General features: G+C 42.5%; 1 protein-coding gene across 1 annotated transcript in view; it reads left to right on the forward strand.

Moving 5' to 3' along the window:
- LOC125447104 (CUB domain-containing protein 1-like) overlaps positions 1-10702 on the forward strand; it is a 91111-nt gene extending 80409 nt beyond the window's left edge. Inside the window, exon 9 of the mRNA XM_048521230.2 lies at positions 8026-10702. Within this exon, the coding sequence (XP_048377187.1) occupies positions 8026-8410 (385 nt within the window). The 3' untranslated portion in view covers positions 8411-10702. The remainder of the gene's footprint in view (positions 1-8025) is intronic.
- Positions 10703-22236: the final 11534 nt, after the last annotated feature.

Below are 22236 nucleotides of genomic sequence, written 5' to 3' on the forward strand. Positions count from 1 at the left end.
AATCTTCTTCCATATAGTAGCTTAATAAAATACACAAGCTTCTGGGGATGAGTGACAAGTTAGTCAGGGTGAATAGATTAAATTGCAATAACCCAATTCCGGAATTTTGATACTGTTTATATTTAAAATTGACTAGGCAATGACACAAAGCTGCATGGGAACGTGAACTGTGAGGAGGATGCAAAGATGCTTCAGCATGATTAGGACAGGCTGAGTGGGTGAGCAAAAGCATGGCAGATGCGGTATAATGTAGATTAAAGTGAGGTTGGTAGCAAAAACAGGAAGGCAAATTATTACTTGAATGGTGATAGATTGGTAAAGAGAGAGATGCAATGGGACCTGAGTGTCCTTTTACATCAATCACTCAGGATAAACATTACAGGCGAAGCTGGCCTCCATAGCGAGAGGATTTAAGTACAGGGGCAGGGATGTCTTGCTGCAATTGTACAGGGCCTTGGAATGACCACACATGGGGTACTGCATACAGTTTTGGTCTCCTCATCTGAGGAAGGACATTCTGTGGAGGGAGTGCAATGAAAGTTTACAAGACTGATTTCTGGGATGGCAGGACTAACATATGAAGAGAGATTGGATTGGTTAGGACCATATTCACTGGTGTTTAGAAGAATGACGGGGGATCTCATAGAAACCTGTAAAATTCTAACAGGTAAAAGCAGGAAGGATGTTCCCAATGATCAGGGAGCCCAGAATCAGAGGTTACAGACAAAGGAGACGGGGTTGGGCCATTCAGGACAGAGATGAGGAGAAATGTCTTCACACAGAGAGTGGGGAGCCTACGGAATTCTCTGTAACAGAAAGCTGTTGACGTCAAAACATTGAGTGTTTTCAAGAAGGCGTTAGATATAGCTCTTGGGGCTACAGGGACCCAAGGGAATTGGGAAAAAGCGGGAACAGGGGACTGAGATGATCAGCCATGATGTGTTGAAGGGCACAGCAGTCTTTAAGGGCTGAATGGCCTACTACTGTTTCCTACATGTCTGTGTACCTCAAATAGAAGTGAAATCTGAGGGCTACTTCATTCTGCATGGAATCATACAGCATCATAGGAGGCCATTTGGCCCCTGCTGGCTCTTGATGCAGGCATGCAATTAGTCTCACTTTCCCCTGTACTTTGCCTGATAAATGTTCTGTTTTGTCTTCAAGTGTTTATTCAGTTCTCTTTCAAAAGTTCTTGCCTCCACCGCCCATTCAAATGGCTCGTTCTGAACCAGAAGAAGCTCCAACAAAAACAGCAGCCAAGCCCATTAAAGCTGGACCATTTCCCAGGCTGTTAGATTAATTGAGGTTGAGTGTGGAAGGTGCTGAAGTTTCTCTGTATTTTGGCTTGCTTTCAGCGTCAGCTTCAGGAGGGTTTGCCAGGAATTCTGAAGAGCTGGAGTCCATTGCTTGTAGACAAAGCAGCTGAAACGCTGTAAAAAGAAAATTCCCAATCACCAAACATCAGGATTTCAGCCATCTCTTTCTATCCGAACTCGCTTTATATTTTCTCACCAGTTTATTAGGGAAGCTGATGGTTAGTGTGTACGTCGGGTCTTCACTTCCTCTTTGTTATGTGTTTTTGATGTCTGTGTTCCCAAAGCAGAAGAGCAGTGCAACCATTTCAGAATGGCCCCATGACCTATTGGCCTGTGCTATGTTGCACCTGTCATGTCACACCATCAGCAGGAGGGAGATAGCCCAGCTTTTTATGAAAGGTCTAGTAAAACAAAGAAGATAGAGTACAGACATTCTTTTTATCCAAGATAATTATTTTTTGTTGCCAACAGGCAGGGTGCATTCTGTAATGGCTCCCAAGCTGTTCACACCAGCACCCCCATCCCAGCCCACAGGAGTCCTTCTCTACGTCATTAACTCCAAGAGATTTTGATGAGCGGTTGAATCTGGAACACAGGAAAAGTTTCTGCCCATCTCCTAAATAAATGAATAACTGGAAACCTCCTGCGTGTTGGTGAAGCATCCTCTGATTTTCTGGCACCACTCCTAGTGCTGCTCCAATTCTGCAGGTGCTGGCTGTGCTGTTCCACTTAACACAGCTGTTAGACACAAACCAAGCCTCTTGGGTTTGATTTTTAAAATCCAATAATTAAAAGTACTGATTTTAAAATTTCAAATGCAAAGTTGAAACAGGAGTAGACTATTTTGCTGCTCGGAGTCTGTCCTATTCAATGCAAACATTACCAATTATTTACCTCCGCTCCACTTTCCTGCCCACTGCCATTTTTCTTTATTTCCATAACACCTGTCGACAAGAGCGGGGTTGGAGACACTGCTTTTACATAGAACATAGAACAATACAGCACAGGACAGGCCCTTCGGCCCTCGATGTTGCGCCGACCTGTGAACTAATCTAAGCCCATCCCCCTACACTATCCCATCATTATCCATATGCTTATCCAAGGACTGTTTAAATGCCCCTAATGTGGCTGAGTTAACTACATTGGCAGGCAGGGCGCTCCACGCCTTTACCACTCTCTGAGTAAAGAACCTGCCTCTGACATCTGTCTTAAATCTATCACCCCTCAATTTGTAGCTATGCCCCCTTGTACAAGATGAAGTCATCATCCTTGGAAAAAGACTCTCACTGTCCACTCTATCTAATCCTCTGATCATCTTGTATGTCTCTATTAAATCCCCTCTTAGCCTCCTTCTCTCCAATGAGAACAGACCCAAGTCCCTCAGCCTTTCTTCATAAGACCTGTGCTCTAGACCAGGCAACATCCTGGTAAATCTCCTCTGCACCTTTTCCAATGCTTCCACATCCTTCCTGTAATGGGGCGACCAGAACTGTACGCAATATTCCAACTGAAGCCACACTAGTGTTTTGTACAGTTGCAGCATGACATCACGGCTCCGGAACTCAATCCCTCTCCCAATAAAACCTAACACACCGTAAGCCTTCTTAACAGCACTATCAACCCGGGTGGCAACTTTCGGGGATCTATGTACATGGACACCAAGATCCCTCTGCACATCTACACTACCAAGAATCTTTCCATTGACCCAGCATTCTGCCTTCCTATTATTGCTCCCAAAGTGAATCACCTCACATTTACCTGTATTAAACTCCATCTGCCACCTTTTGGTCCAATTCTGCAATTTTATACCAAGAGTGGGATTATAATCTGGAATGCATGGCCTGAAATCATGGCCCTCAATGTGGAATTGGATAAGCCTCAGAGGGAGAAAAGGTAACAGAGCTAGAAAAGGATACGACGGCAGAGTGAGACTCCTCTTACAATGAGCCAGCATGAGCTTCATGGGCCAAATGGCCTTTTCCTGTACTGTAACCATGCTATCATTCCCACGTGAATATTTTATTTAAAGTTGCTTAGTACTGTGCCTGAACAGAAAGCTAGCAGTGAATAGCACAATTTGAATATTTCCCTGTGCAAGCACTATTTGAATCTGGAAGGCCAGTCTTCATGTTTGCTTCATAATAGATTTTGTGGCTTTAATATGATAAGAGATTATATGAAATCCTGATCTGCTTCAATTGTTCCATCTCATGAGCATTGCCACAGGGGATCGACTAGTGCACAGAGCATCTTTTTGATGCCCTTATGTCCAACATGGAGCAGTTCCCTTTTGAAAGCCATCCACTTGTTTACTCCTGACATCTAAGTGAGCTCTTAAAATTGCTCGCAAATTGATCTTTTAATTGTGATATATGTATTTTATAATAATCTACAGTGAAGCGCTTTAACATTCTGTTTTCCATCAAACATTCTGCCTTTAAACAATGTTGTCACTTGACTTGGCACTTCAGCAGCAGATTCATTTAGTATTTTATGAATAATATATCGTAGTTAGTCACTATAGTTTCTATAAAACATGCTCCTTGTATTACCAAAGATTAATTGTAGATTTAATTTGACTGTCTACTGAATTATTGGGATAATCCTTCATTTTGACATTTGTTACCTCGACCTACTTTGCTTTTCTATTCTTCCAGTGTAAGTGCCATAAATTAACACATGAAAATCTCGGGGGGTTTTCTGTGGTATCGCTGATTCAGTTAAACCAGATCAATCAGCACATCATAGATCAGAGTAAGATGAGCAACATTTGGTGACTCCCTCATTTCTGTCTCGCAGTTGGAGTCAAGCTGCTGCATTAATGTCTCTGCTAACTCTGCAGACTGCATTTAATTTTATCTTGTTTTAGACACTCGTGCTGTCTAACCAAAGCTGAACAGTTGATTAATAACTAATAACTTTCCCAATACATTGAGCTGCTTTCAATTGTGCTCTGCCTCCGTTTTATTTTCTGATGGTTTTCTGCCTGAGGCTAGTAGTCAAAGGAAAGCCCTTGGAGAGTGACAGAAACATTGTGCATCATTCGAATTACTCGTGCGGTTTAAGCAAATCTTTGTTGCCATTTAAGATCTTTCCAATGTCGCTGTGATTTTCAAAAAAGAATTAGTTAATGGTTTTTTGCCTCCTTTGTAACTTTGTCAGTTTTATAATTAACAATGTGGTAAATTATTGTAGTTTGTCTATACTTTCTGGGGGTCCAGGTGACTGTTCAAAAATCTTGGGGGTTTTTCTGTGGTATCACTGATTCAGTTAAACCAGATCAATCAGCACATCATAGATCAGAATAAGATGAGCAACATTTGGTGACTCCCTCATTTCTGTCTCACAGTTGGAGTCAAGCTTTTTTCATAGAATTACATACTGAATTTAGTTGATGCTGAAGTGTCATACATGAAGCTCTGGAAATGATAAGCTGCAGAGCTGGGCTGAGAGGTGGCAAATGGAGTTTAATGCAGACAAGTGTGAGGTGATGCACTTTGGTAGGAGTAACCAGAAGGCAAAGTACAGGGCTAATGGTAAGATTCTTAGCAGTGTAGATAAGCAGAGAGATCTCGGTGTCCATGTACACAGATCCTTGAAAGTTGACACCCAGGTTGACAGGGCTGTTAAGAAGGCATACAGTGTTTTAGCTTTTATTAATAGAGGGATCGAGTTCCAGAACCAAGAGGTTATGGTGAAGCTGTACAAAACTCTGGTGTGGCTGCACTTGGAGTATTGTGTACAGTTCTGGTCACCGTATTATAAGAAGGATGTGGAAGCTTTGGAAAGGGTGCAGAGGAGATTTACTAGGATGTTGCCTGGTATGGAGGGAAGGTCTTACGAGGAAAGGCTGAGGGACTTGAGGCTGTTTTCATTAGAGAGAAGAAGGTTGAGAGGTGACTTAATTGAAACATATAAAATAATGAGGGTTAGATAGGGTGGATAGGGAGAGCCTTTTTCCTAGCATGGTGATGGCGAGCACGAGGGGGCATAGCTTTAAATTGAGGGGTGAAAGATATAGGACAGATGTCAGAGGTAGTTTCTTTATTCAGAGAGTAGTAAGGGAATGGAACGCTTTGCTTGCAACGGCAGTAGATTCGCCAACTTTAGGTACATTTACGTCGTCATTGGACAAGCATATGGACGTACATGGAATGGTGTAGGTTAGATGGGCTTGAGATCGGTATGACAGCTCGGCACAACATCGAGGGCCAAAAGGCCTGTACTGTGCTGTAATGTTCTATCTGTTCTATGTATTGAAATGTTATGTGTGCAAGTGTATTGTGAGAGTGTGTGAGTGATGGGAAAGCATGGTTTTTCCTCAAACTCCGATACATTACCTGTTCCAAAGCTTCCTGCAAAAGACTGCAGAGCCAATCCTGACCTGGGGGATGGGGTGAATGTGGTGGCTGATACCAGGTGGGGCTTCTGACTCGGGGTGGGGGGGGTCACAGTTTAAATAAGGGCAGGATCTTAGCAGGCCTGAGAACCTAGAACCTAGAGGGAGCAGTGCAGGGAGATAGTCGCTGAGAGGAAGATTCTTCCTCCTCCTGACCCACATGCAGTGCTGTAAAGGCACCTCCTGACCAATAATGCAAAAAATATAACAGAGAAGACAGATGAACTTAGGGCTGGATTAATACATGCAATTATGATGTTGCTATCACAGAGACATGGTTGAAAGAGGATTGGTAGCTTAATGTTCTGGGATATCGATGTTTTAGATGAGACCGAGGAGGAAGCAAAGAGGTGGGCGAGTTGCATTACTTAGGGTTAGGTAGCATGTCACAGCTGTATTGAGGGAGGACGCCCTGGAGGGATTTTACAGTGAGGAATTATGGGTAGACTTCAAGAACAGGATCACAGTGCTGGGTTTGTACTACAGATCTCCCAGTGGGAGATAGAGAGGGAGAAATGTAGTCAGATTCTGGAAAGAAATGAAAATAACAGGGTTGATGTGGTGTGTAGTTTTAACTATCCCCCATATTCACTGGGTCTCCCTTTAGTGCTGGGTTTGGATGGGAAGCAATTTAAGTGTGTCTGGGAGGGCTTTTTGAAACAGTATGTGGATTGTCCAACAAGGGAAGGAGCCATACTGGACCTGGTATTGGGAAATGAACTTGGCCAATTGATCCAAGTTTCAGTGGGGGAGCATTTTGGAAATAGTGACCATAATTCCATAATTTATCGGACACATATGGATAACGGCAAAAATGGACCTTGGATGAAGGTATAAAATGAAAGTATAAAACTACAACCAAATTAGACGAGAATTGGAGAACATGGATTGGGAGCAGCTGTTTGACGTGTGAGAATCTTTTAAGGAGCAGTTGATTAGAGTGCAGGACAGGCATGTTTCTGTAAAAATGAAAGGCAAGAATGGTGGGATTCAGGAACCTTGGATGACAGGGGAAATTATCAGCATAGTCAAAAGTAAAGGAAGCGTACCTCAGGTCTCGCAACTAAAAGCTGACAAAGTCCTTGAAGAATGTAGAGTAAGTAGGAAGGAACTTAAGCAAGGAATAAGGAGGGCTACAATGCGCCAGCAGGGTTAAGGAGAATCCTGAGGCATTTTATACATATATTAGTAGCAAAAGGGTAACTAGGGAAAGAGTAGGCCCACACAAGGATAAAGTGGGGAGGTTATGAGTGGAACCAGAAGAAATGGGTAAGATTCTTAATGAGCACCTTACACCGGTGTTCACCAAAGAGAGGGACCTGAGGGATGTTGAGGTTAGGGAAAGGTATATGAGTGCACTCAGGCAGGGCAACATAATGAAGGAGGAAGTGTGGGGTGTCTTGAAACACGTTTAAGGTAGACAAGTCCCTAGGCCTTACAGGATCTATCCCAGGATACTGTGGAAGGCAAGGAAAGAAAAAGCTGGGGTCTTAACAGATAGCTTTGCATCCTTGCTGGCCTCGGAGGACTGAAGGATGGCCAATGTTGTTCCTTTATTTAAGAATGGAAACAGAGGTAATCCAGGTAATTAAAGATCGGCGAGCCTGACGTCAGTGGCGGGAAAGCTGTTGGAGAAGATACTAAGAGACATGATTTGTTCATTTTTGGAAGCAAATGGACTTGTATTTGCGGGAAAGGTCATGTCTCCCTAACGTGAGTGAGTTTTTTGAAGAGGTGACAAGAATGACTGCTGAGGGAAGGGCATTAGATGTTGTCTGCCTGGACTTCGGTGAGGCATTTGAACAGGTACCTCATATTAGGCTGGTACAGAAGGTAGAGTCTCATGGGATCCATGGTGAGCTGGCTAGATGGATACAAAACTGGCTTGGCCACAGAACACAATAGCAGTGGAAGGGTACTTTTCGGAATGGAGATCAGTAGCTAGTGTTCCACAGGGATCAGTGCTGGGACCTTTTGTGCATGTAATATATATATACATGACCTGGATGAAAATGTAGGTGGTCTGATTAGTGAGTTTGTGGATGTCACCAAAATTGACAGTTGCAGGTGATCAGAAGACTTGTCAAAGGGTACAGTGGGATGCAGATAGATTTCAGATTTAGACAGAGAAATGGCAGATGGAGCTTAATCCAGACAAATGTGAGGTTATGCATTTTGAAGGTCATTGACTTGTGTCTCTCTCCATAAATCCAGTTGGTTCCAAACTGTATTTATCAATACTCAGTGTGTAAGATAGGTGCTTACATGTTTCTCAAATATGAAGGTTTGTTTTATTCTAACCCAATACAGGAGAAGACAGCAACATTTGCCTGCCCTGGGGACCTACAATCCAGGTGTGACCAGCCGTAAGCCAGGTCAGAGGCGGAAGTTTGTGAAGGGAAGGCAGGACAATGAATCGCACATTTATGCTGTGATTGATGAGGACCGTATTTATGCTGATTACTTCAACAAGTCAGGAATGATGTCTGCCCCTGAGGTGGACGTGTATCGTTCTTTCAATGGTCCAATGGGTGAGATGCCACCCACTCTCCCACCTCCCCGCAGTGCCATGTCCAAAGGTGCCAGACCGGAGGCAATATCCATGGTATCCAATGACCTGTATACGTTCTCAGTGAAGAGGCAAGATGTGGAGAAGACTCTCCTTGAGAATGCTGAAAAAGATTCCAGTTCCTAGCAAATCATTTGCCTGGTTCTAACAAGCAAATTATATTTTTGATAGGCTGTACCTCCCTGGTTTTAACTATTTTTTTGAATGCGGAAACATTTAGGGACATTTTTGTTTTGATGTAATGTTCTGCCTTCTGTTACTTTGCTGCGAGCCATGTTGGGGTTTAGTTTCACATCATCCCGAACCTCACCTTTTAATAACCTGCACTGTTCATGGCTCCCCGCTCAGCACAGATGCTGGGAAACAGAAGTGTTTTAATTCTAGAAAGGTGCGTCTCCTGTCTGTGCTATTCTATTCGGTAGAAAGTGGCATTGAATTCAGACCCTGGCACTTGTTTGCAGTTTTTGATTTATCCGCGATTGAAAGTCTAGGCTCGCACCAAATTCCATATTGCAGCCTGCTATAGACACAGTGTTAGATGAGCCACTGAACCAGACATTGGATTTGTTCTTTTCATTTCCTACGGTTTGTAATAATTCATAGAGGTCTTGTTCCTTGCTTCACCCCACCAGTGCCCTTCAAGCTATTTGTAACTAGCTGTTGTCTTGCTAACCTTTTTACTGACTTAACCAGTTCACAGTTAGTCCCTATTCACAGAGACTCCAAATGACAACTGGGGCTCAGCAGGGTGAAAATCTGGTTCCTGCCTCTTAACAGCTAAATTGTTTTCACAGCGAGTTGTACAGAAGGCGGACGAGAGTAAAGACTACTTTTTTAAATTGTCTTGATTCTTCTTTTTTTAAATTGTCCCTTTTTGTCCCAGAAACTATCCATACTTGTCCAAAACTGAGTGAACTTCTTTCACCTAACGTGACGCATGTTTTTGGCATATGTAATTAATGTGTCAAATGTTTGTGGTTGTGTGTTTCAGATTACCACCTATCTAGAGCCTGTATCTGTCAGGACAGTAAATAGAAATGATAGGAAATGCCTGTAGAGTTGTTGACTTCCAAATTCTGTAAGTTGGACACTCGGTAATCCTCTTCAATCTCCCAACAGCGCTGTGGGTGTAACAATATTCAGAGTGCAGTGGTTAATGAAGGCATCTTGCCACCACTTTCTCCAGGATAACTAGGGCTCGACAGTAATGGCTGGTTTAGCCAGCTATATCCAAAACCCAATAATGGTTTGCTAAAAAATTTCTTGGTTGGGTTGTCCTCTCTGACTGGTAACCTATGAAGCACTCGTGGGCACTGGTGCAAAACCCTGTAGTTCGCAGCACAGAATGTCTGTGTGAATTTGACAGTTGTCAGTCTCCCTGTCACAAACATTTGGAATGGAAAACAAAACCAGGCAGATGCTCCTGATCCTGAGCTACAGTAAGTTACTGGGGCATAAGCACTTACAATTGTTGGCAATAAAAATGTGCAGTACCAACATTTTGTCTTGGACTGATCAACATGCAAGAATGCCAACTTCCGAAGGGACTAACAATTTATACTGCATGAAAAACAGATTGCTGATTTGTTGGCAAGTGGGGAATGGTTGCCATGTAGAATACACTTGGGAACAGATTTGCCAACACTTTCTTTAAATTATAAGAAGGCAACTCGATTGCGGTCAATTTTTTGTTTAGTTGAAAAGGCATATCACCTGAACAATGTCCTTTTGCATGCAGATGGCCCTGTGTGTGAAAATGTGTGGCTTCTAGCAAGCATAATTAAGTCATCCTGTGAGTCCAACTGATGATCCTAAATTCCTTGTTCTTAACGTTTCTGATACACTCATGATTGTTCAATAAATGTCGTCCAATCATAGCAACAGACCTAATGCGGGACACCACAATTCTAAGCTCAATCAATTAAATTTCTTGGTCTCCAGTATTGGTGAAAGTAGACAATGACTCTGGTAAAATGAGCAGAGGGAGAGGTGTGGAGGATTACCCTAAAATTATTGATGCTCTTTAAATCACTGCTGTAAATGTCAAGTGTTTGACTTACGCTGTAGTTTTCCGATGACACTTCCCAGCCCCTGATTCTAGAGTGATAGTTTTGAATTATTTGTAGCCTGCTACCTTCATATGTACAATCTGAATACAGCCAAGTCCCCTCTTTAATCCAGCATTGTCTAGATAGATAACAAAGCAATTGGAGGGGATGTGAATTCAAGTGAACCCTGGACAGTATGTAACTTATTTATGTTTTTTTTAAAGAAAAGCACTTGTTTTCAGGCTGAATGTGTAAATCTGCTTGGATCTGTGATACAGTGACTCACCAGATGAGGCTTACGACAGGTCGCATTTTTATAATAAAAATGTGAAAAAGTAAACTTGTGGAATGATGGATTGCGGTTGTTATTTGAAGCATATTAATTAAAGTTTTATTTTCTTTTTCAGTATGTATTTGTCTCTCAATTCTGTTTCCCTTGAGGGTCCAGACCCCTGTAAGTTTGCCTTTTTCCCCTTAGTGTACATACCAAGAGGAAAAGGTAGACAGATTTAGGCTTGTCACGTTGTAATAACTTGCATGGCGCTAACACACTTGCAGCGTTTTGCATCTGCTCAGCCACTCGTGGACTTTGGGAACAGGTCCAATGAGGTAGACCGAGCTTTAGAAACAGAAAATGCTGGAAATTCCCAGCAGGTTGGGCAGCATTTTTATGGACAAAGAATCCAAGCTAACCTTGTTTAGATCAATTACCTTGCCTCAACCCGAAAACGTTCGGGAGATGTCACAGGTTTTAGGGATCGAGGGGCTGGGAAAGGAGACAGTGAGGAATGAGGTTTGTGAGGAGGTGGAAGTGGAGACTGAAAAGGCGAATGGGATAAGGTACAGGGCAAAAAGAGATGGTAATTGGACCAGTCATGTTGAGGTTGTACAGGACATGGGTGAGACCTCTTCAGGAATATTGTGTCCAGTTCTGGTCGCCCAGTTGTAGGAAGGATATTATTAAACTGGCAGAGATTCACCAGGATGCTGCTGGGAATGGAAGATTTGACATATAGGCTGGGTAGCCTGGGACTCTTTTTTTCCACTGGAGCGTAGGAGGTTGAGAGAAGTTTATAAAATAATGTGAGGTATAGATAGAGTTAATGGTAAGTGTCTTTTCCCGAGGATAGGGAGATTTCAAGACTAGGGGGCACATTTTTAAGGTGAGTGAAGAGAGATTTAAATTGACATGAGGGGAAATGCTTTACATGGAGGGTGATTCGGGTGGGGAATGAACTTCCTGTGGAAGCGGTGGATGTGGGTACAATTACAACATTCATAAAGACAGTTGGATAAGTAAATGAATAGGAAAGGTTAGGAGGGATATGACCCGGAAGTAGGCAGGTGGGACTAGTTTAGTTTGGGATTATGGTCGGCATGGACTGGTTGGACCGAAGGATCTATTTCCATGCCGTATGACTTTAAATGAAGGACCAAAAGGTGAGTCTAGAGAAGGTGTGAACAGCAACAGTAAGATTGTTGCCAGCAACTGCTACGCACAACACAGTCAAAAGAACAGTCTGGTAACTTGTCCAGGGTTTGATCCACAACTTCACCTTCCATGGAACAAATTAGAGTTTGTAGAAAATTCCAGAAACAGCACAGAAACCAGCATCTACAGAACAAGAAATAAAAGAATCACGTTGCATTTTATTGACATTCCACAGAATGGTGCAAGTTGTGGCTCTGAGTTTGTTTTAAGTTGTTTGAATTTTAACAATGCACAGGAGAAGGTTCCTGTCCCTCTCCAACATTACTGCCAGAAGTCACACGACACCAGGTTATGGTCCAACTGGTTTATTTGAAATCACAAGATTTCGGAGCACTGCTCCTTTGTAAGGTGAAGTGCTTTTACTTGATGAAGGAGCAGCGCTCCGAAAACTTGTTTCCAAACAAAGCTAATAAAATGTGAGGCTGGATGAACACAGCAGGCCCAGCAGCATGCTCCTGAGATGCTGCTGGGCCTGCTGTGTTCATCCAGCCTCACGTTTTATTATCTTGGATTCTCCAGCATCTGCAGTTCCCATTATCACTTCCAAACAAAGCTGTTGGACAATAACCTTGTGTCGAGTGACTTCTGACTTTGTCCAACACCAGCACCTCTATGTCAATGTTATAGTGGCAGAGAGAGAATAAATCTGATCCGAGTTAGTTCAACATTAATGCTTATTGAATATGGCCCATGTTTTAGTGGCGTGTTGTCAGGGAAACCGGCATTACGCATGGGCCTGGGGACGCTGCCGTTTGTGTGACCATAGTGTTCGATTATCCTGTGTTTGAGTCTGAAAGTCTGCTCAGTGACTCTGCCCATTGGTTATATCTGGGTGTGGACTCAGGAAAGTAAACCAAACTGTAGAATTCGCTGGAAGCTGCAGCTAAAAGCATAGAGCAGCCATTTTAAAGCACTGTAAAGAAAACAGTTACACACCTAAAAATAAAGCCAGTGTCACTTCTGCATAGATCTGAGATAAAATGCACAGCACAATCCCCTCATTGTTACGTCCAAAACTGCAATTTTATGTTGGTTTTTTTATTGAACTGTTACTAATTTAGTTTGTGCAACCAACAACAATCGTGACATTTATTCAAAAAGAATTAAATCATTAGTGATCAGGCACAGTGTGACATATCTTCAAGATTCCCAGCAGCACGTAGACTAATTGCGAATATTACAAACATTCCCAGACACTAACTCGATCTGAATGATCCACACTGAAAGCTGGGTCAGGCAAGAGACACTGAACAGCAAGAGAGTAGGTATTCTTCTGTTCATTGAGGCCAAACTCCTTGTGTCTGAAGCATTTCTTTCTAAGTTGCTCTGTTTTAATTCACAAACTTACTGCACCACTGAGGACAAATGTAATCATTGACTCCACTGTTAGGACTGAGGTTGAGGTGCACTGACTTTTCAATTCCGGCTCCTCCAATGGTCATAACAAATCTTGGATTTAACCTGAGTAACAATTTGACCATTGAAACAGGCTTCAGGTTGCGTCTGGTTTGATATTAGAAACAATTCCACCAAATTTCTTTTATCAACAGTGAACATGCAATGTGTCACAAATAAAATGCACTCAAATCAATATTCAAAAACTCCTAACAAAAATAGGTTTAAAACTCAGGCAATTACACGCACTACAGGAAGTGTTGGAGGGACATGCTGAAGGAACATCAAATATCAACATATCAGATAAATGTGATCAAGACAGAATGTTCAGCAATCTCCCCAAACCCTCATGATATCATGGGGTCACCAAATTCCTATGGTTCTGAAGAGGAACAAGAGGGTCTGGGCTTCTGGCACATCACCATTGCTATACCAGGTATTTTTTTTTAAGGTATGGATTTGTGTTCAACTCGACATGACCCTTTAAAACCAGAAAGACTAACTAGTGAAGAATTACATCCTCAGCTTGTTAATTGGAACCGTTTCTAAGATTGTTCCTTCAAAGGTACATCTGCGGATGCTGGAAATCTGAAACTCGAGCACGAAATGCTGAAAATGCCCAGCAAATCAGGCAGCTTCTACACAGAGAGAAACAGAGTTAACATTTCAGGGGTATGTGTCAGATCTGCTAATGAAAGGTCAACAGCCTGAAATGTTAAGTGTGTTTCTCTCTCTATTGATGCTACCCGATCTGCTAAGAATATAAGAAATGAGAATTTCTATTTATCTTGCCTTACTAATAATGGCTTGGCATTAATTAGAATGTGTGAGAAGTGTGCAGTGATTGTGTTTTCATTTAAAATATCTTCTGTTTTAATTCACTAATTCATTGCTTTCCTGGGCGAAGACCACAAAGGCAACAATTATCATCGTTTGCGTCGCAGATGATGTTATTAATTTGATTAACTAACGCTTTGCACGCTTAAAATGAGCTGTGTTAGAGAGCTCAGTGGCGTGCCTACACTAAATTGGAGTGCTTTTTCACGAGCCAGGACTGAACAATGTATTGAATGGTATTTGCAGTAGTGGCTGGATGCAGGATACCTAGGCAATCCATCTCAATGATTAGCTGATTAACACAAATATTGTGGTCTTTCAGTTGTTTGTAATAGCGAGAGTAAAGCCCATACGCAACCCACAAATGGTTACAAACCCCAAAACAGACCATCCACTATGACACAATGCTTGGATAACATTCATTGAATGCTCCTGAATGTGCTCAAAACCTTTTTAAGATGATCATTTAACCTCAAAATATGGCCTATTTACAAGTGCTGGAAGCAAAACAGTCCCCAGCTCTTAGACAAAAGGAATATTTTCAACTAGTCTGTGCTCTTTTTGAATTGCCAGGGAGCTTTTAGCTTCCTGATGCTTTCTTCACTGAAATGCCTCAGTCAATCAAATGAGAACTGCCAACCATTCAGCACCCTTATCCCGGTAACAAAAGTCTTGTGATCATTCAAGTTTGGCTTTCTTGAGTTTGTCCTGATGAGTGCAAAGTGAGAAGCTTTGACAAAGCATCTTTCTGTTCAGCAATAGTCATGTTCTGTCCTCCCAAGCAAAATTAAATGTCTGTATTGTTATTATTATTATTAATAGATGGAGAGCTCAGTGTCTGCATTTGCCAGGCACCCAATTAGGTAAAGGACAAGTTAATTATAATTTATGACTTCTGGGTTCTGCTGGTTCAATGACAATATGCGTCCTGAAAAGACAAAAGAAATTCCAGATTCTTCCCTTAGTGGTTCCTGTCACTTTGCCTTGCTGATGATGGGAACAAAAGATGGTTCTTTCATCCATTGCGTTGGTATTGCATTGAGCTTGTATTGTTTAGAAAAGCAGATTCCTATTGCAACTTTTTGAGGAAGCTGTTCTCAACTCTAAGAAAAAAGACTCACTCATCCAGGGCCCATTTAGTTCAATCTTCCCAACACTTAACTTAAGTTCCTCAGCTTGACCTTTGATAAGGTGCCACATCTTGACTGAGGATACAATATATGATACCAGGGACAGAAGGCAGAATGGATCATAATTTGGCTACAACCAAAGACCAGAGAACATGAGCTCGAGCTGGTAAAAGTAATGATCCAAAAAGAACCATGCTAGGATCACTTATTCACAATTTACACAAAAGATTTTGACTTGGGGATGCAAAGACAAATTCAAAACTTTTTTTACGATACCAAATTATGTGCTTGCAGTCAAAACTATTGAGGTTTCCAACATAATACATTAATAGACATTAACAGATTTACAGAATGGGTATGTAATTGGAAAGTGGATTTCAATAGATGCAAGTGTGCGGAACCGCATAGAGTCATAGTTTTTTTACAGCTCTGAAAGAGGCCCTTCAGTCCATCATGTCATTGCCAGTCATCAACCACCCATCTAGACTAATCCCATTTTTCAACCCTTGGCCTGTACGCTATGGTGTCTCAAGTGCTCATCTAAAAAGTTCATAAATGTCTTGAGGGTTCCTGCCTCTACCACCCTGTCAAGCAGTAAATTCCAGTTACGCATAGCCCCCAAGGTCAAAAATATATCACTCAAATCACCTCAAAAATCTTCTGCCCCTTTCTGCAAAACTGTGCTTCCTGTTTGTTGACCCCTCTGCTAAGGGGAAATGTTTCTCCCTATCTACTCTGTGTTTGCCCCTCAAAACTCTCCACACCTCAATCAGATGCCCCTCCCTGACTCCAGCCTTCTCCACTCAATGAAAACAACCTTGGCCTATCTAGTCTTTCGGTGCAACATGGGAAGGCAGATAAGGGGCACACTCCTTGCAAAGTACAAATTTAAATGGACTTGAGGACATCAGAGGAATGTGGGAGACATGCAGATCTTAAAAGTGCAGCCACATTAGGTCATTAAAAAGCAAAATCTCTGGGGTTCATTTTCGTTGGGGAAAAATTGAAATGTTTCGTTAAATGTTTACTGAATGTTACAGCCTTACCGCGCTTGGGAGTACAGTGAACAGTTGTGATCTCCAGATTGTAAAATGGATACAGAGATGACGGCATAGGTGCAAAACAAAAAATTCCTAGAAGGATACTAGATTTAAGAAGTCCAACCTAGAAAACAGAAAAGTGAGGTATGTCCAAATGGAGGCTTTTTTTTTTAAAGATAATGACAGGGTTTGATAGGGTAGACATAGAGAAGATGATTGCCTCTACAGGGGGCATCCAAGGATAACAGGCACAAACCAGTCCGATCGTGAATTTGGGAGAAATCTCCTTATTTCAGTGACTGTATGGGGTTTTTTACCTCAGAGACAGATAAATTGTTGAGAGAAATGATATCGTCCAGTTGAAATCAGATAAAGCACGTAGCTTCCAAGGAAGAAAGATTACAGTTTGGACAAGGTAGTGGCAAACACAAGGGTGTATGGCGTTCTACTCTTGGATAGAAAGAATCAAAGGCATTTTTTAAAAAATGTGACAGACAAGAAAACATTTGTGTTCAAAGGATTTTTAAGCGTTCTTGCACACCGACCACAGTTATGATATAGGCACAGCAAACAATCTGGGAGATTAATTCTATGTGAATCATTGCAGCAGGAGGGTTACAGAAACTGAGGATGTCTTGCTGAAATTACATAAACTTGTGGACAGACCATGCATGGAGAATGAAGGAAAGTTTCAGTTTCCTTATCTGCTATGGACACACTTGCCTTTGAAGAGATGCATCAAAAGGGTTGCTGGATGGAGTCCTGGGTTGAGAATCCTATTCCATGAGGAGAAAGGGCCTAGATTCCTAAGAATTTGGAAGAATGAGCGTCTCATTGAAATGTGTAATGTACTTAGAGGACATCAGAGGGTGGATGCTGAAAAATTAAAGTCTGAAACAAAGTGTTACAGCTGTTGAAATTTGGATGAGATTGAGTTTTTTGCGGATCTTCGTAATTCTTAACCCGGGGTGAAGGTGATTGGGGTGAAACATTGGCTCTGTCCCTCTCCATATCCAAGACTGATGGTATTTTCTTCTGGCAGGGCACAAAGGTTGAGGGGGAATTGGTGGGAAAGCAGCATTGATGTGGAAGATGAGCCACAATTATATCAAATGCTACAGTAGGTTCAAGGGGTTTACTCCTCTTCTATAATTTTGAGTGGAAGTTGTAGGATCAGAAGTAGGCCATTCAGCCCATCAAGTCTGCTCCATCATTCAATGAGATCTTTGCTGATCTGATAATCCTCAACCTCACTTTCCTGCCTTATCCCTATAACCCTTGATTTCTTTACTGGTTAAAAATCTGTGTGTCAGTTCTGAATGTACAGAATGACCAACCCAAGGTGAAGAATTCCATGGATTGACTAACCCCTGACAGAAGAAATTCCCCCTCATCTCTGTCTTAAGTAGATGACTCCTTACTCTGGGATTATGCTCCCTTGGTCCAATAGTCTCTGTCAAGGGGAAACAACCTCTCCACATCCAACCTGTCAAAATGTCATAAGAATCTCATACGCTTCATAAGAACTATTCTTATTCTTCTAAATTCCTATAAGGACAGGCCCAACTTGCCCAATGTCTCTTTATAAGAAAGTCTCAAAGCTAGAATCAAATCTAATTCATCTTCTCTGGACTGCTTCCAATGTTAGAATATCTTTCCTTAGATAAGGGAACCAAAACTGTTCACGATATTCTAGGTTAGGTCTAAATGGTACCTGGTATAGCTTTAGCAAGACTTCGCTATGTTAATGCTCCATTCCCTTTGAAATAAAGCTCAACATTCCACGTACCTTCCCTATTGCCCACTGAACCTGGATGCTGGCTTTTTTGAGATTCATGCACAAGGACTTCTGGGTCTGTGCTACAGCTTTTTGGAGTCTTTCTCCATTTAAATAATATTTCATTATTCCTGGCAGAGACCATTATCCCACATTATATTCTATTTGCCAAGTTTTTGCCCACTTTCTTTTCTTTTGTCAGTATCCCTCTGTAGACTCTTTGTGTCATTCTCACCGCTTGCCTTCCCAACTATGTTTGTGTCAGCCACAACATGGCGATAGCACATTCACTTCCCTCGTCCCTGATATTTATTGTAAATAACTTTGGGCCCAGCACTGATTCCCCCAGTGCACCACTGTCTACACTTCACTACATTTCTTACCTTCTTAGCTTACATCGAGGTTGGACGAATAGCGTTGATTAGAAAAACAGTGTTGAGTAGAAACAGTGTCGTGGACATGTCAGGCTGAATGGCCTGTTCCTTTATAGCGAGATGATTTGAGTTTAGGAATAGGGATGTGTTCCTACAGATATACAGGGCCTTGGTGAGGCCACTCCTTAAGTATTGTTGCAGTTTTGGTCTGCTAGTCTGAAGAAGGACATTCTTGCTATTGAGGGAGTCCAACAATGACAGAACACCAAACAACTGGATTAAAGTCTCTCCTTCAACCTCTTCACCTCTTGACCTTGCTGTTCTCCTTCAAAACCTTCCATAAAAGCTGCCTCTTTGACACTGATTGGAGACTGATGGCAGGACTGACAGGAGGAAAGGCCGGGGTACCAACATGTAGAGCTTGATGAACACAGCAGGCCAGGCAGCATCAGAGGAGCAGGAAGGCTGACGTTTTGGGCCTAGACCCTTCTGAAACGTTAGCCTTCCTGCTCCTCTGATGCTGCTTGGCCTGCTGTGTTCATCCAGCTCTACACCTTGTTATCTCAAATTCTCCAGCATCTGCTGTTCCTACTATCTCGAGGAAAGGCTGGATCGACTGGGCTTATATTTTTTGGAATTTAGAAGAATGAGGAGTAAGTCTCATAGAAACATAAATTCCCGATGGGACTGGATTGGGGAAGTCCAGAACTAGGGTTCACAGTGTAGGAATAAGGGATAAACTATTCAGGACTGAGATTAGAATTTCTCTAATTAGAGAGTTGTGAATCTGTGGAATTCTCTCCCACAGGAAGCTGTTGGGGCCAGCTTGATAGATATATCCAAGAGGGTACTGGGCATGGCCCTTGTGGCTAAAGGGATCAAAGGCTACCGGGAGAGGGTGGAAATGGGACACTGGGATTGTACGATCAGCCATGATCATATTGAATGGTGGTGCAGGCTCAAAGGGCCGAATGGCCCCCTCCTGCTCCTATTTTCTACATTTCTGTGTTTAATAACAAAGGGCCTTCAACAGAGAAAGATACCTCAGGGCTGTGAAAACTGAATCAAACAGTGAGATATTTTCGAGAGGAGGTCAAGACGTTGGTTCAAAGAGGCAGCTTTTATGGAAGGTTTTGAAGGAGGACAGCAAGGTCAAAAGGTGAAGATGTTGAAGGAGAGACTTTAGTTGTTTGGTGCTCTGCCATCTTTTGGAGAGTCTTTGCAGCCCAGTTCGTCAAAGTTGACCCAGTTCTGAGCTGTTCTTGCCTGAATTTCCACCAGATGAATAGATTCTATGTGGTTTGCCTTCTCCAGCCTCCCACGAGGGACAGCTAACAAAATAAGGAAGTACACATTGAATGTGTAGGACCCTAGGAAGTCCAGAGGATCAGAGGGACCTTAGTGTGCATGTCCATAGATCCTTGAAGGCAGCAGGATATGTAGATAATAAATAGTGGGAACTGCAGATGCTGGAGAAACTGAGATAACAAGGTGTGGAGATGGATGAACACAGCAGGCCAAGCAGGATCAGAGGACAACCAAAACATCAGCTTTCCTGCTCCTAAGATGCTGCTTGGCCTGCTGTGTTCATCCAGCTCCACACCAGGATATGCAGATAAAGTGGGATCAGGAAGACATACGGGATACGAACCATTATTAGTTGAGGCATTGAATACAAGAGCAGGAAGGTTATGATGGAACTGAATGAGACTTTAGTTAGTCCACAGCTGGAGTGTTGCTTGCAATTCTGATCTCCACACTATTGGAAGGATGTGCCTGCACTGGACGGGGTGCAGAGGAGTTTCAGCAGGATGCTGCCTGGAAAAGAGCATTTCAGCTGTGAGGAGAGGCTGGACAAGTTGGGGCTGTTATCTCCAGACAGTAGCAGACTGATGGGCAAGGTCCTGACTGAGGTATACAAAGTTCACAGTCTAGGAATAAGGGATATAGACAGATAGGGAGGAATCTTTGCCCTTAGTAGAGGGGTCAATGAACATAGGGCACAATTTTACAAAAATGGGCAGAAGGTTTTTGATGTGATTTGAGGAATATATATATTTTTCATCCAGAGGTTTATGGGTATCTAGAATTGACTGCCTGAAATAGTGGGAGAAGCAGGACACCTCAAGACATTTAAGAAATAATTAGATGAGCACTTGAAATACATTAGTATGTAATGCTAGGGGCAAGTGCTGGAAAATGGGCTTGGAATAGGTGGATGTATGATGAATATGAACACAGCGGGCTAAATGGCCTTCTTCTGTTGCTGTAAAAATTCTGTAATTCTTTAATACCAACCAACCTCGCCAAGTGGGTCTACAAGTTCTCCCTTCCTTGGAGTTCGAGGCCCAGGCTGTCAGACACAAGGTTGATGACGGCACAGAGGTTGTGGGGAGGCAAGGTGAGTTGTGGTGGGGAAAAAAAAAGAGTGCCTCAGGGAGAGTCTACTTGTTTCTCAACCAGTCTGGGAGTAAATGCAGGAATCTGGAACAGGTGGTTATAGTTCGAGACTGAGCCTACACCCAATTGAAATGGAGATGAGAAGGAATGTCTTCTCTCAAAGGGTCATTTGTTTCATGAGTTCTCTTCTAGCACTCAACAGTGGAGACTGGGCCATTGAGTATACTTAGATCTGAGATAGAGTTGAACTATCGGAGGGTTATGGGGAAGAGGCAGAGGCTCAGATCAACCATGACTTTATTGAGCAGGCTAGAGGGGCTGAATGGCCTATTTTCTTCACCTATTTTCACAATTTCTGCTTTCTTTCTTCTTAATTCAAAATCTTTTCTTTATATTGCATCACCAATGTACTAATTGTTGGAACTTAGAGAGGAGAAAATATTTATTGATAGTAAATAAGAACAGAAAATGCCTAAAATACACCGAGAATCAGGCAACATCTGTGGGGACAGAAGGAGGGAGGAGAGAGACTTAACATTTTGAGTTTGTGACCTTTTATCAGACCAGAGTTTGGGGATAAAATGCAAGGGAAGGAGTGTGACTACAGAAGACAAAATCTGCAATGGGGTGGGAGGAGGACAGGTGATACGACAAAGTTAGGAGCAGGATAAAATCTCCCCACTTGCCTGGGTACAGCTCCAACATCATTTAAGAAGCTTGACACCATCCAGGACAAAGAAGCCCGCTTGATTGTCACCACATTCACAAACATCCACTCCCTCCACCACTGATGCTCAGTCGCAGCAGTGTGTACTATCTACAGGATGCACTGTAGAAACGTCCTTGGACAGCACCTTCCAAACCCACAACCAGCTCCATCGAGAATGACAAGGGCAACAGATACATGGGAACACCACCCCCCTTCAAACTTGCCTTCCAAGCCACTCATCATCCTGACTTGGAAATGTATCACTGTTCCTTCAGTGTCACTGGGTCACAATCCTGGAATTCCCTCCCTGATGGCATTTGGCTCAACCTACAGCAGGAGAAATGCAGCAGTTCAAGAAGGCAGCTCACCCCCACCTTCTCAAAGGCAACTCGGGACGGGCAATAAATGCTGACCAGCAATGCCCACATCCCACAAGTATTTAAAAAGTTCACTTTTCTCACTCTAGGGCAGTGGGTGTTGCTGACCAGGTTAGTGTTTATTGAAGATGCAAGGAAGGGAGAAAATAGAAGACAGCTAGAGTTTGCAATGGCAAAACAACTTATCAATGGCTGGGATCTGCAACTATTGAAAATCATTGTGGGGGCCTGAATGCTGTAAAGTGCTGACTCCAAATGGTAAGGTATTGTTCCTTGTTGAGCATCTCTGCAATAATATCAAGATGATAACCTTCAATAAATTCTGATTGTAGCTAAAGCTGAGGAGACCCTTCTCAAAGCAGAGAGGTTGAAA

Source organism: Stegostoma tigrinum, chromosome 2 (assembly GCF_030684315.1).
Source record: "Stegostoma tigrinum isolate sSteTig4 chromosome 2, sSteTig4.hap1, whole genome shotgun sequence".
Lineage (NCBI taxonomy): Eukaryota > Metazoa > Chordata > Chondrichthyes > Orectolobiformes > Stegostomatidae > Stegostoma > Stegostoma tigrinum.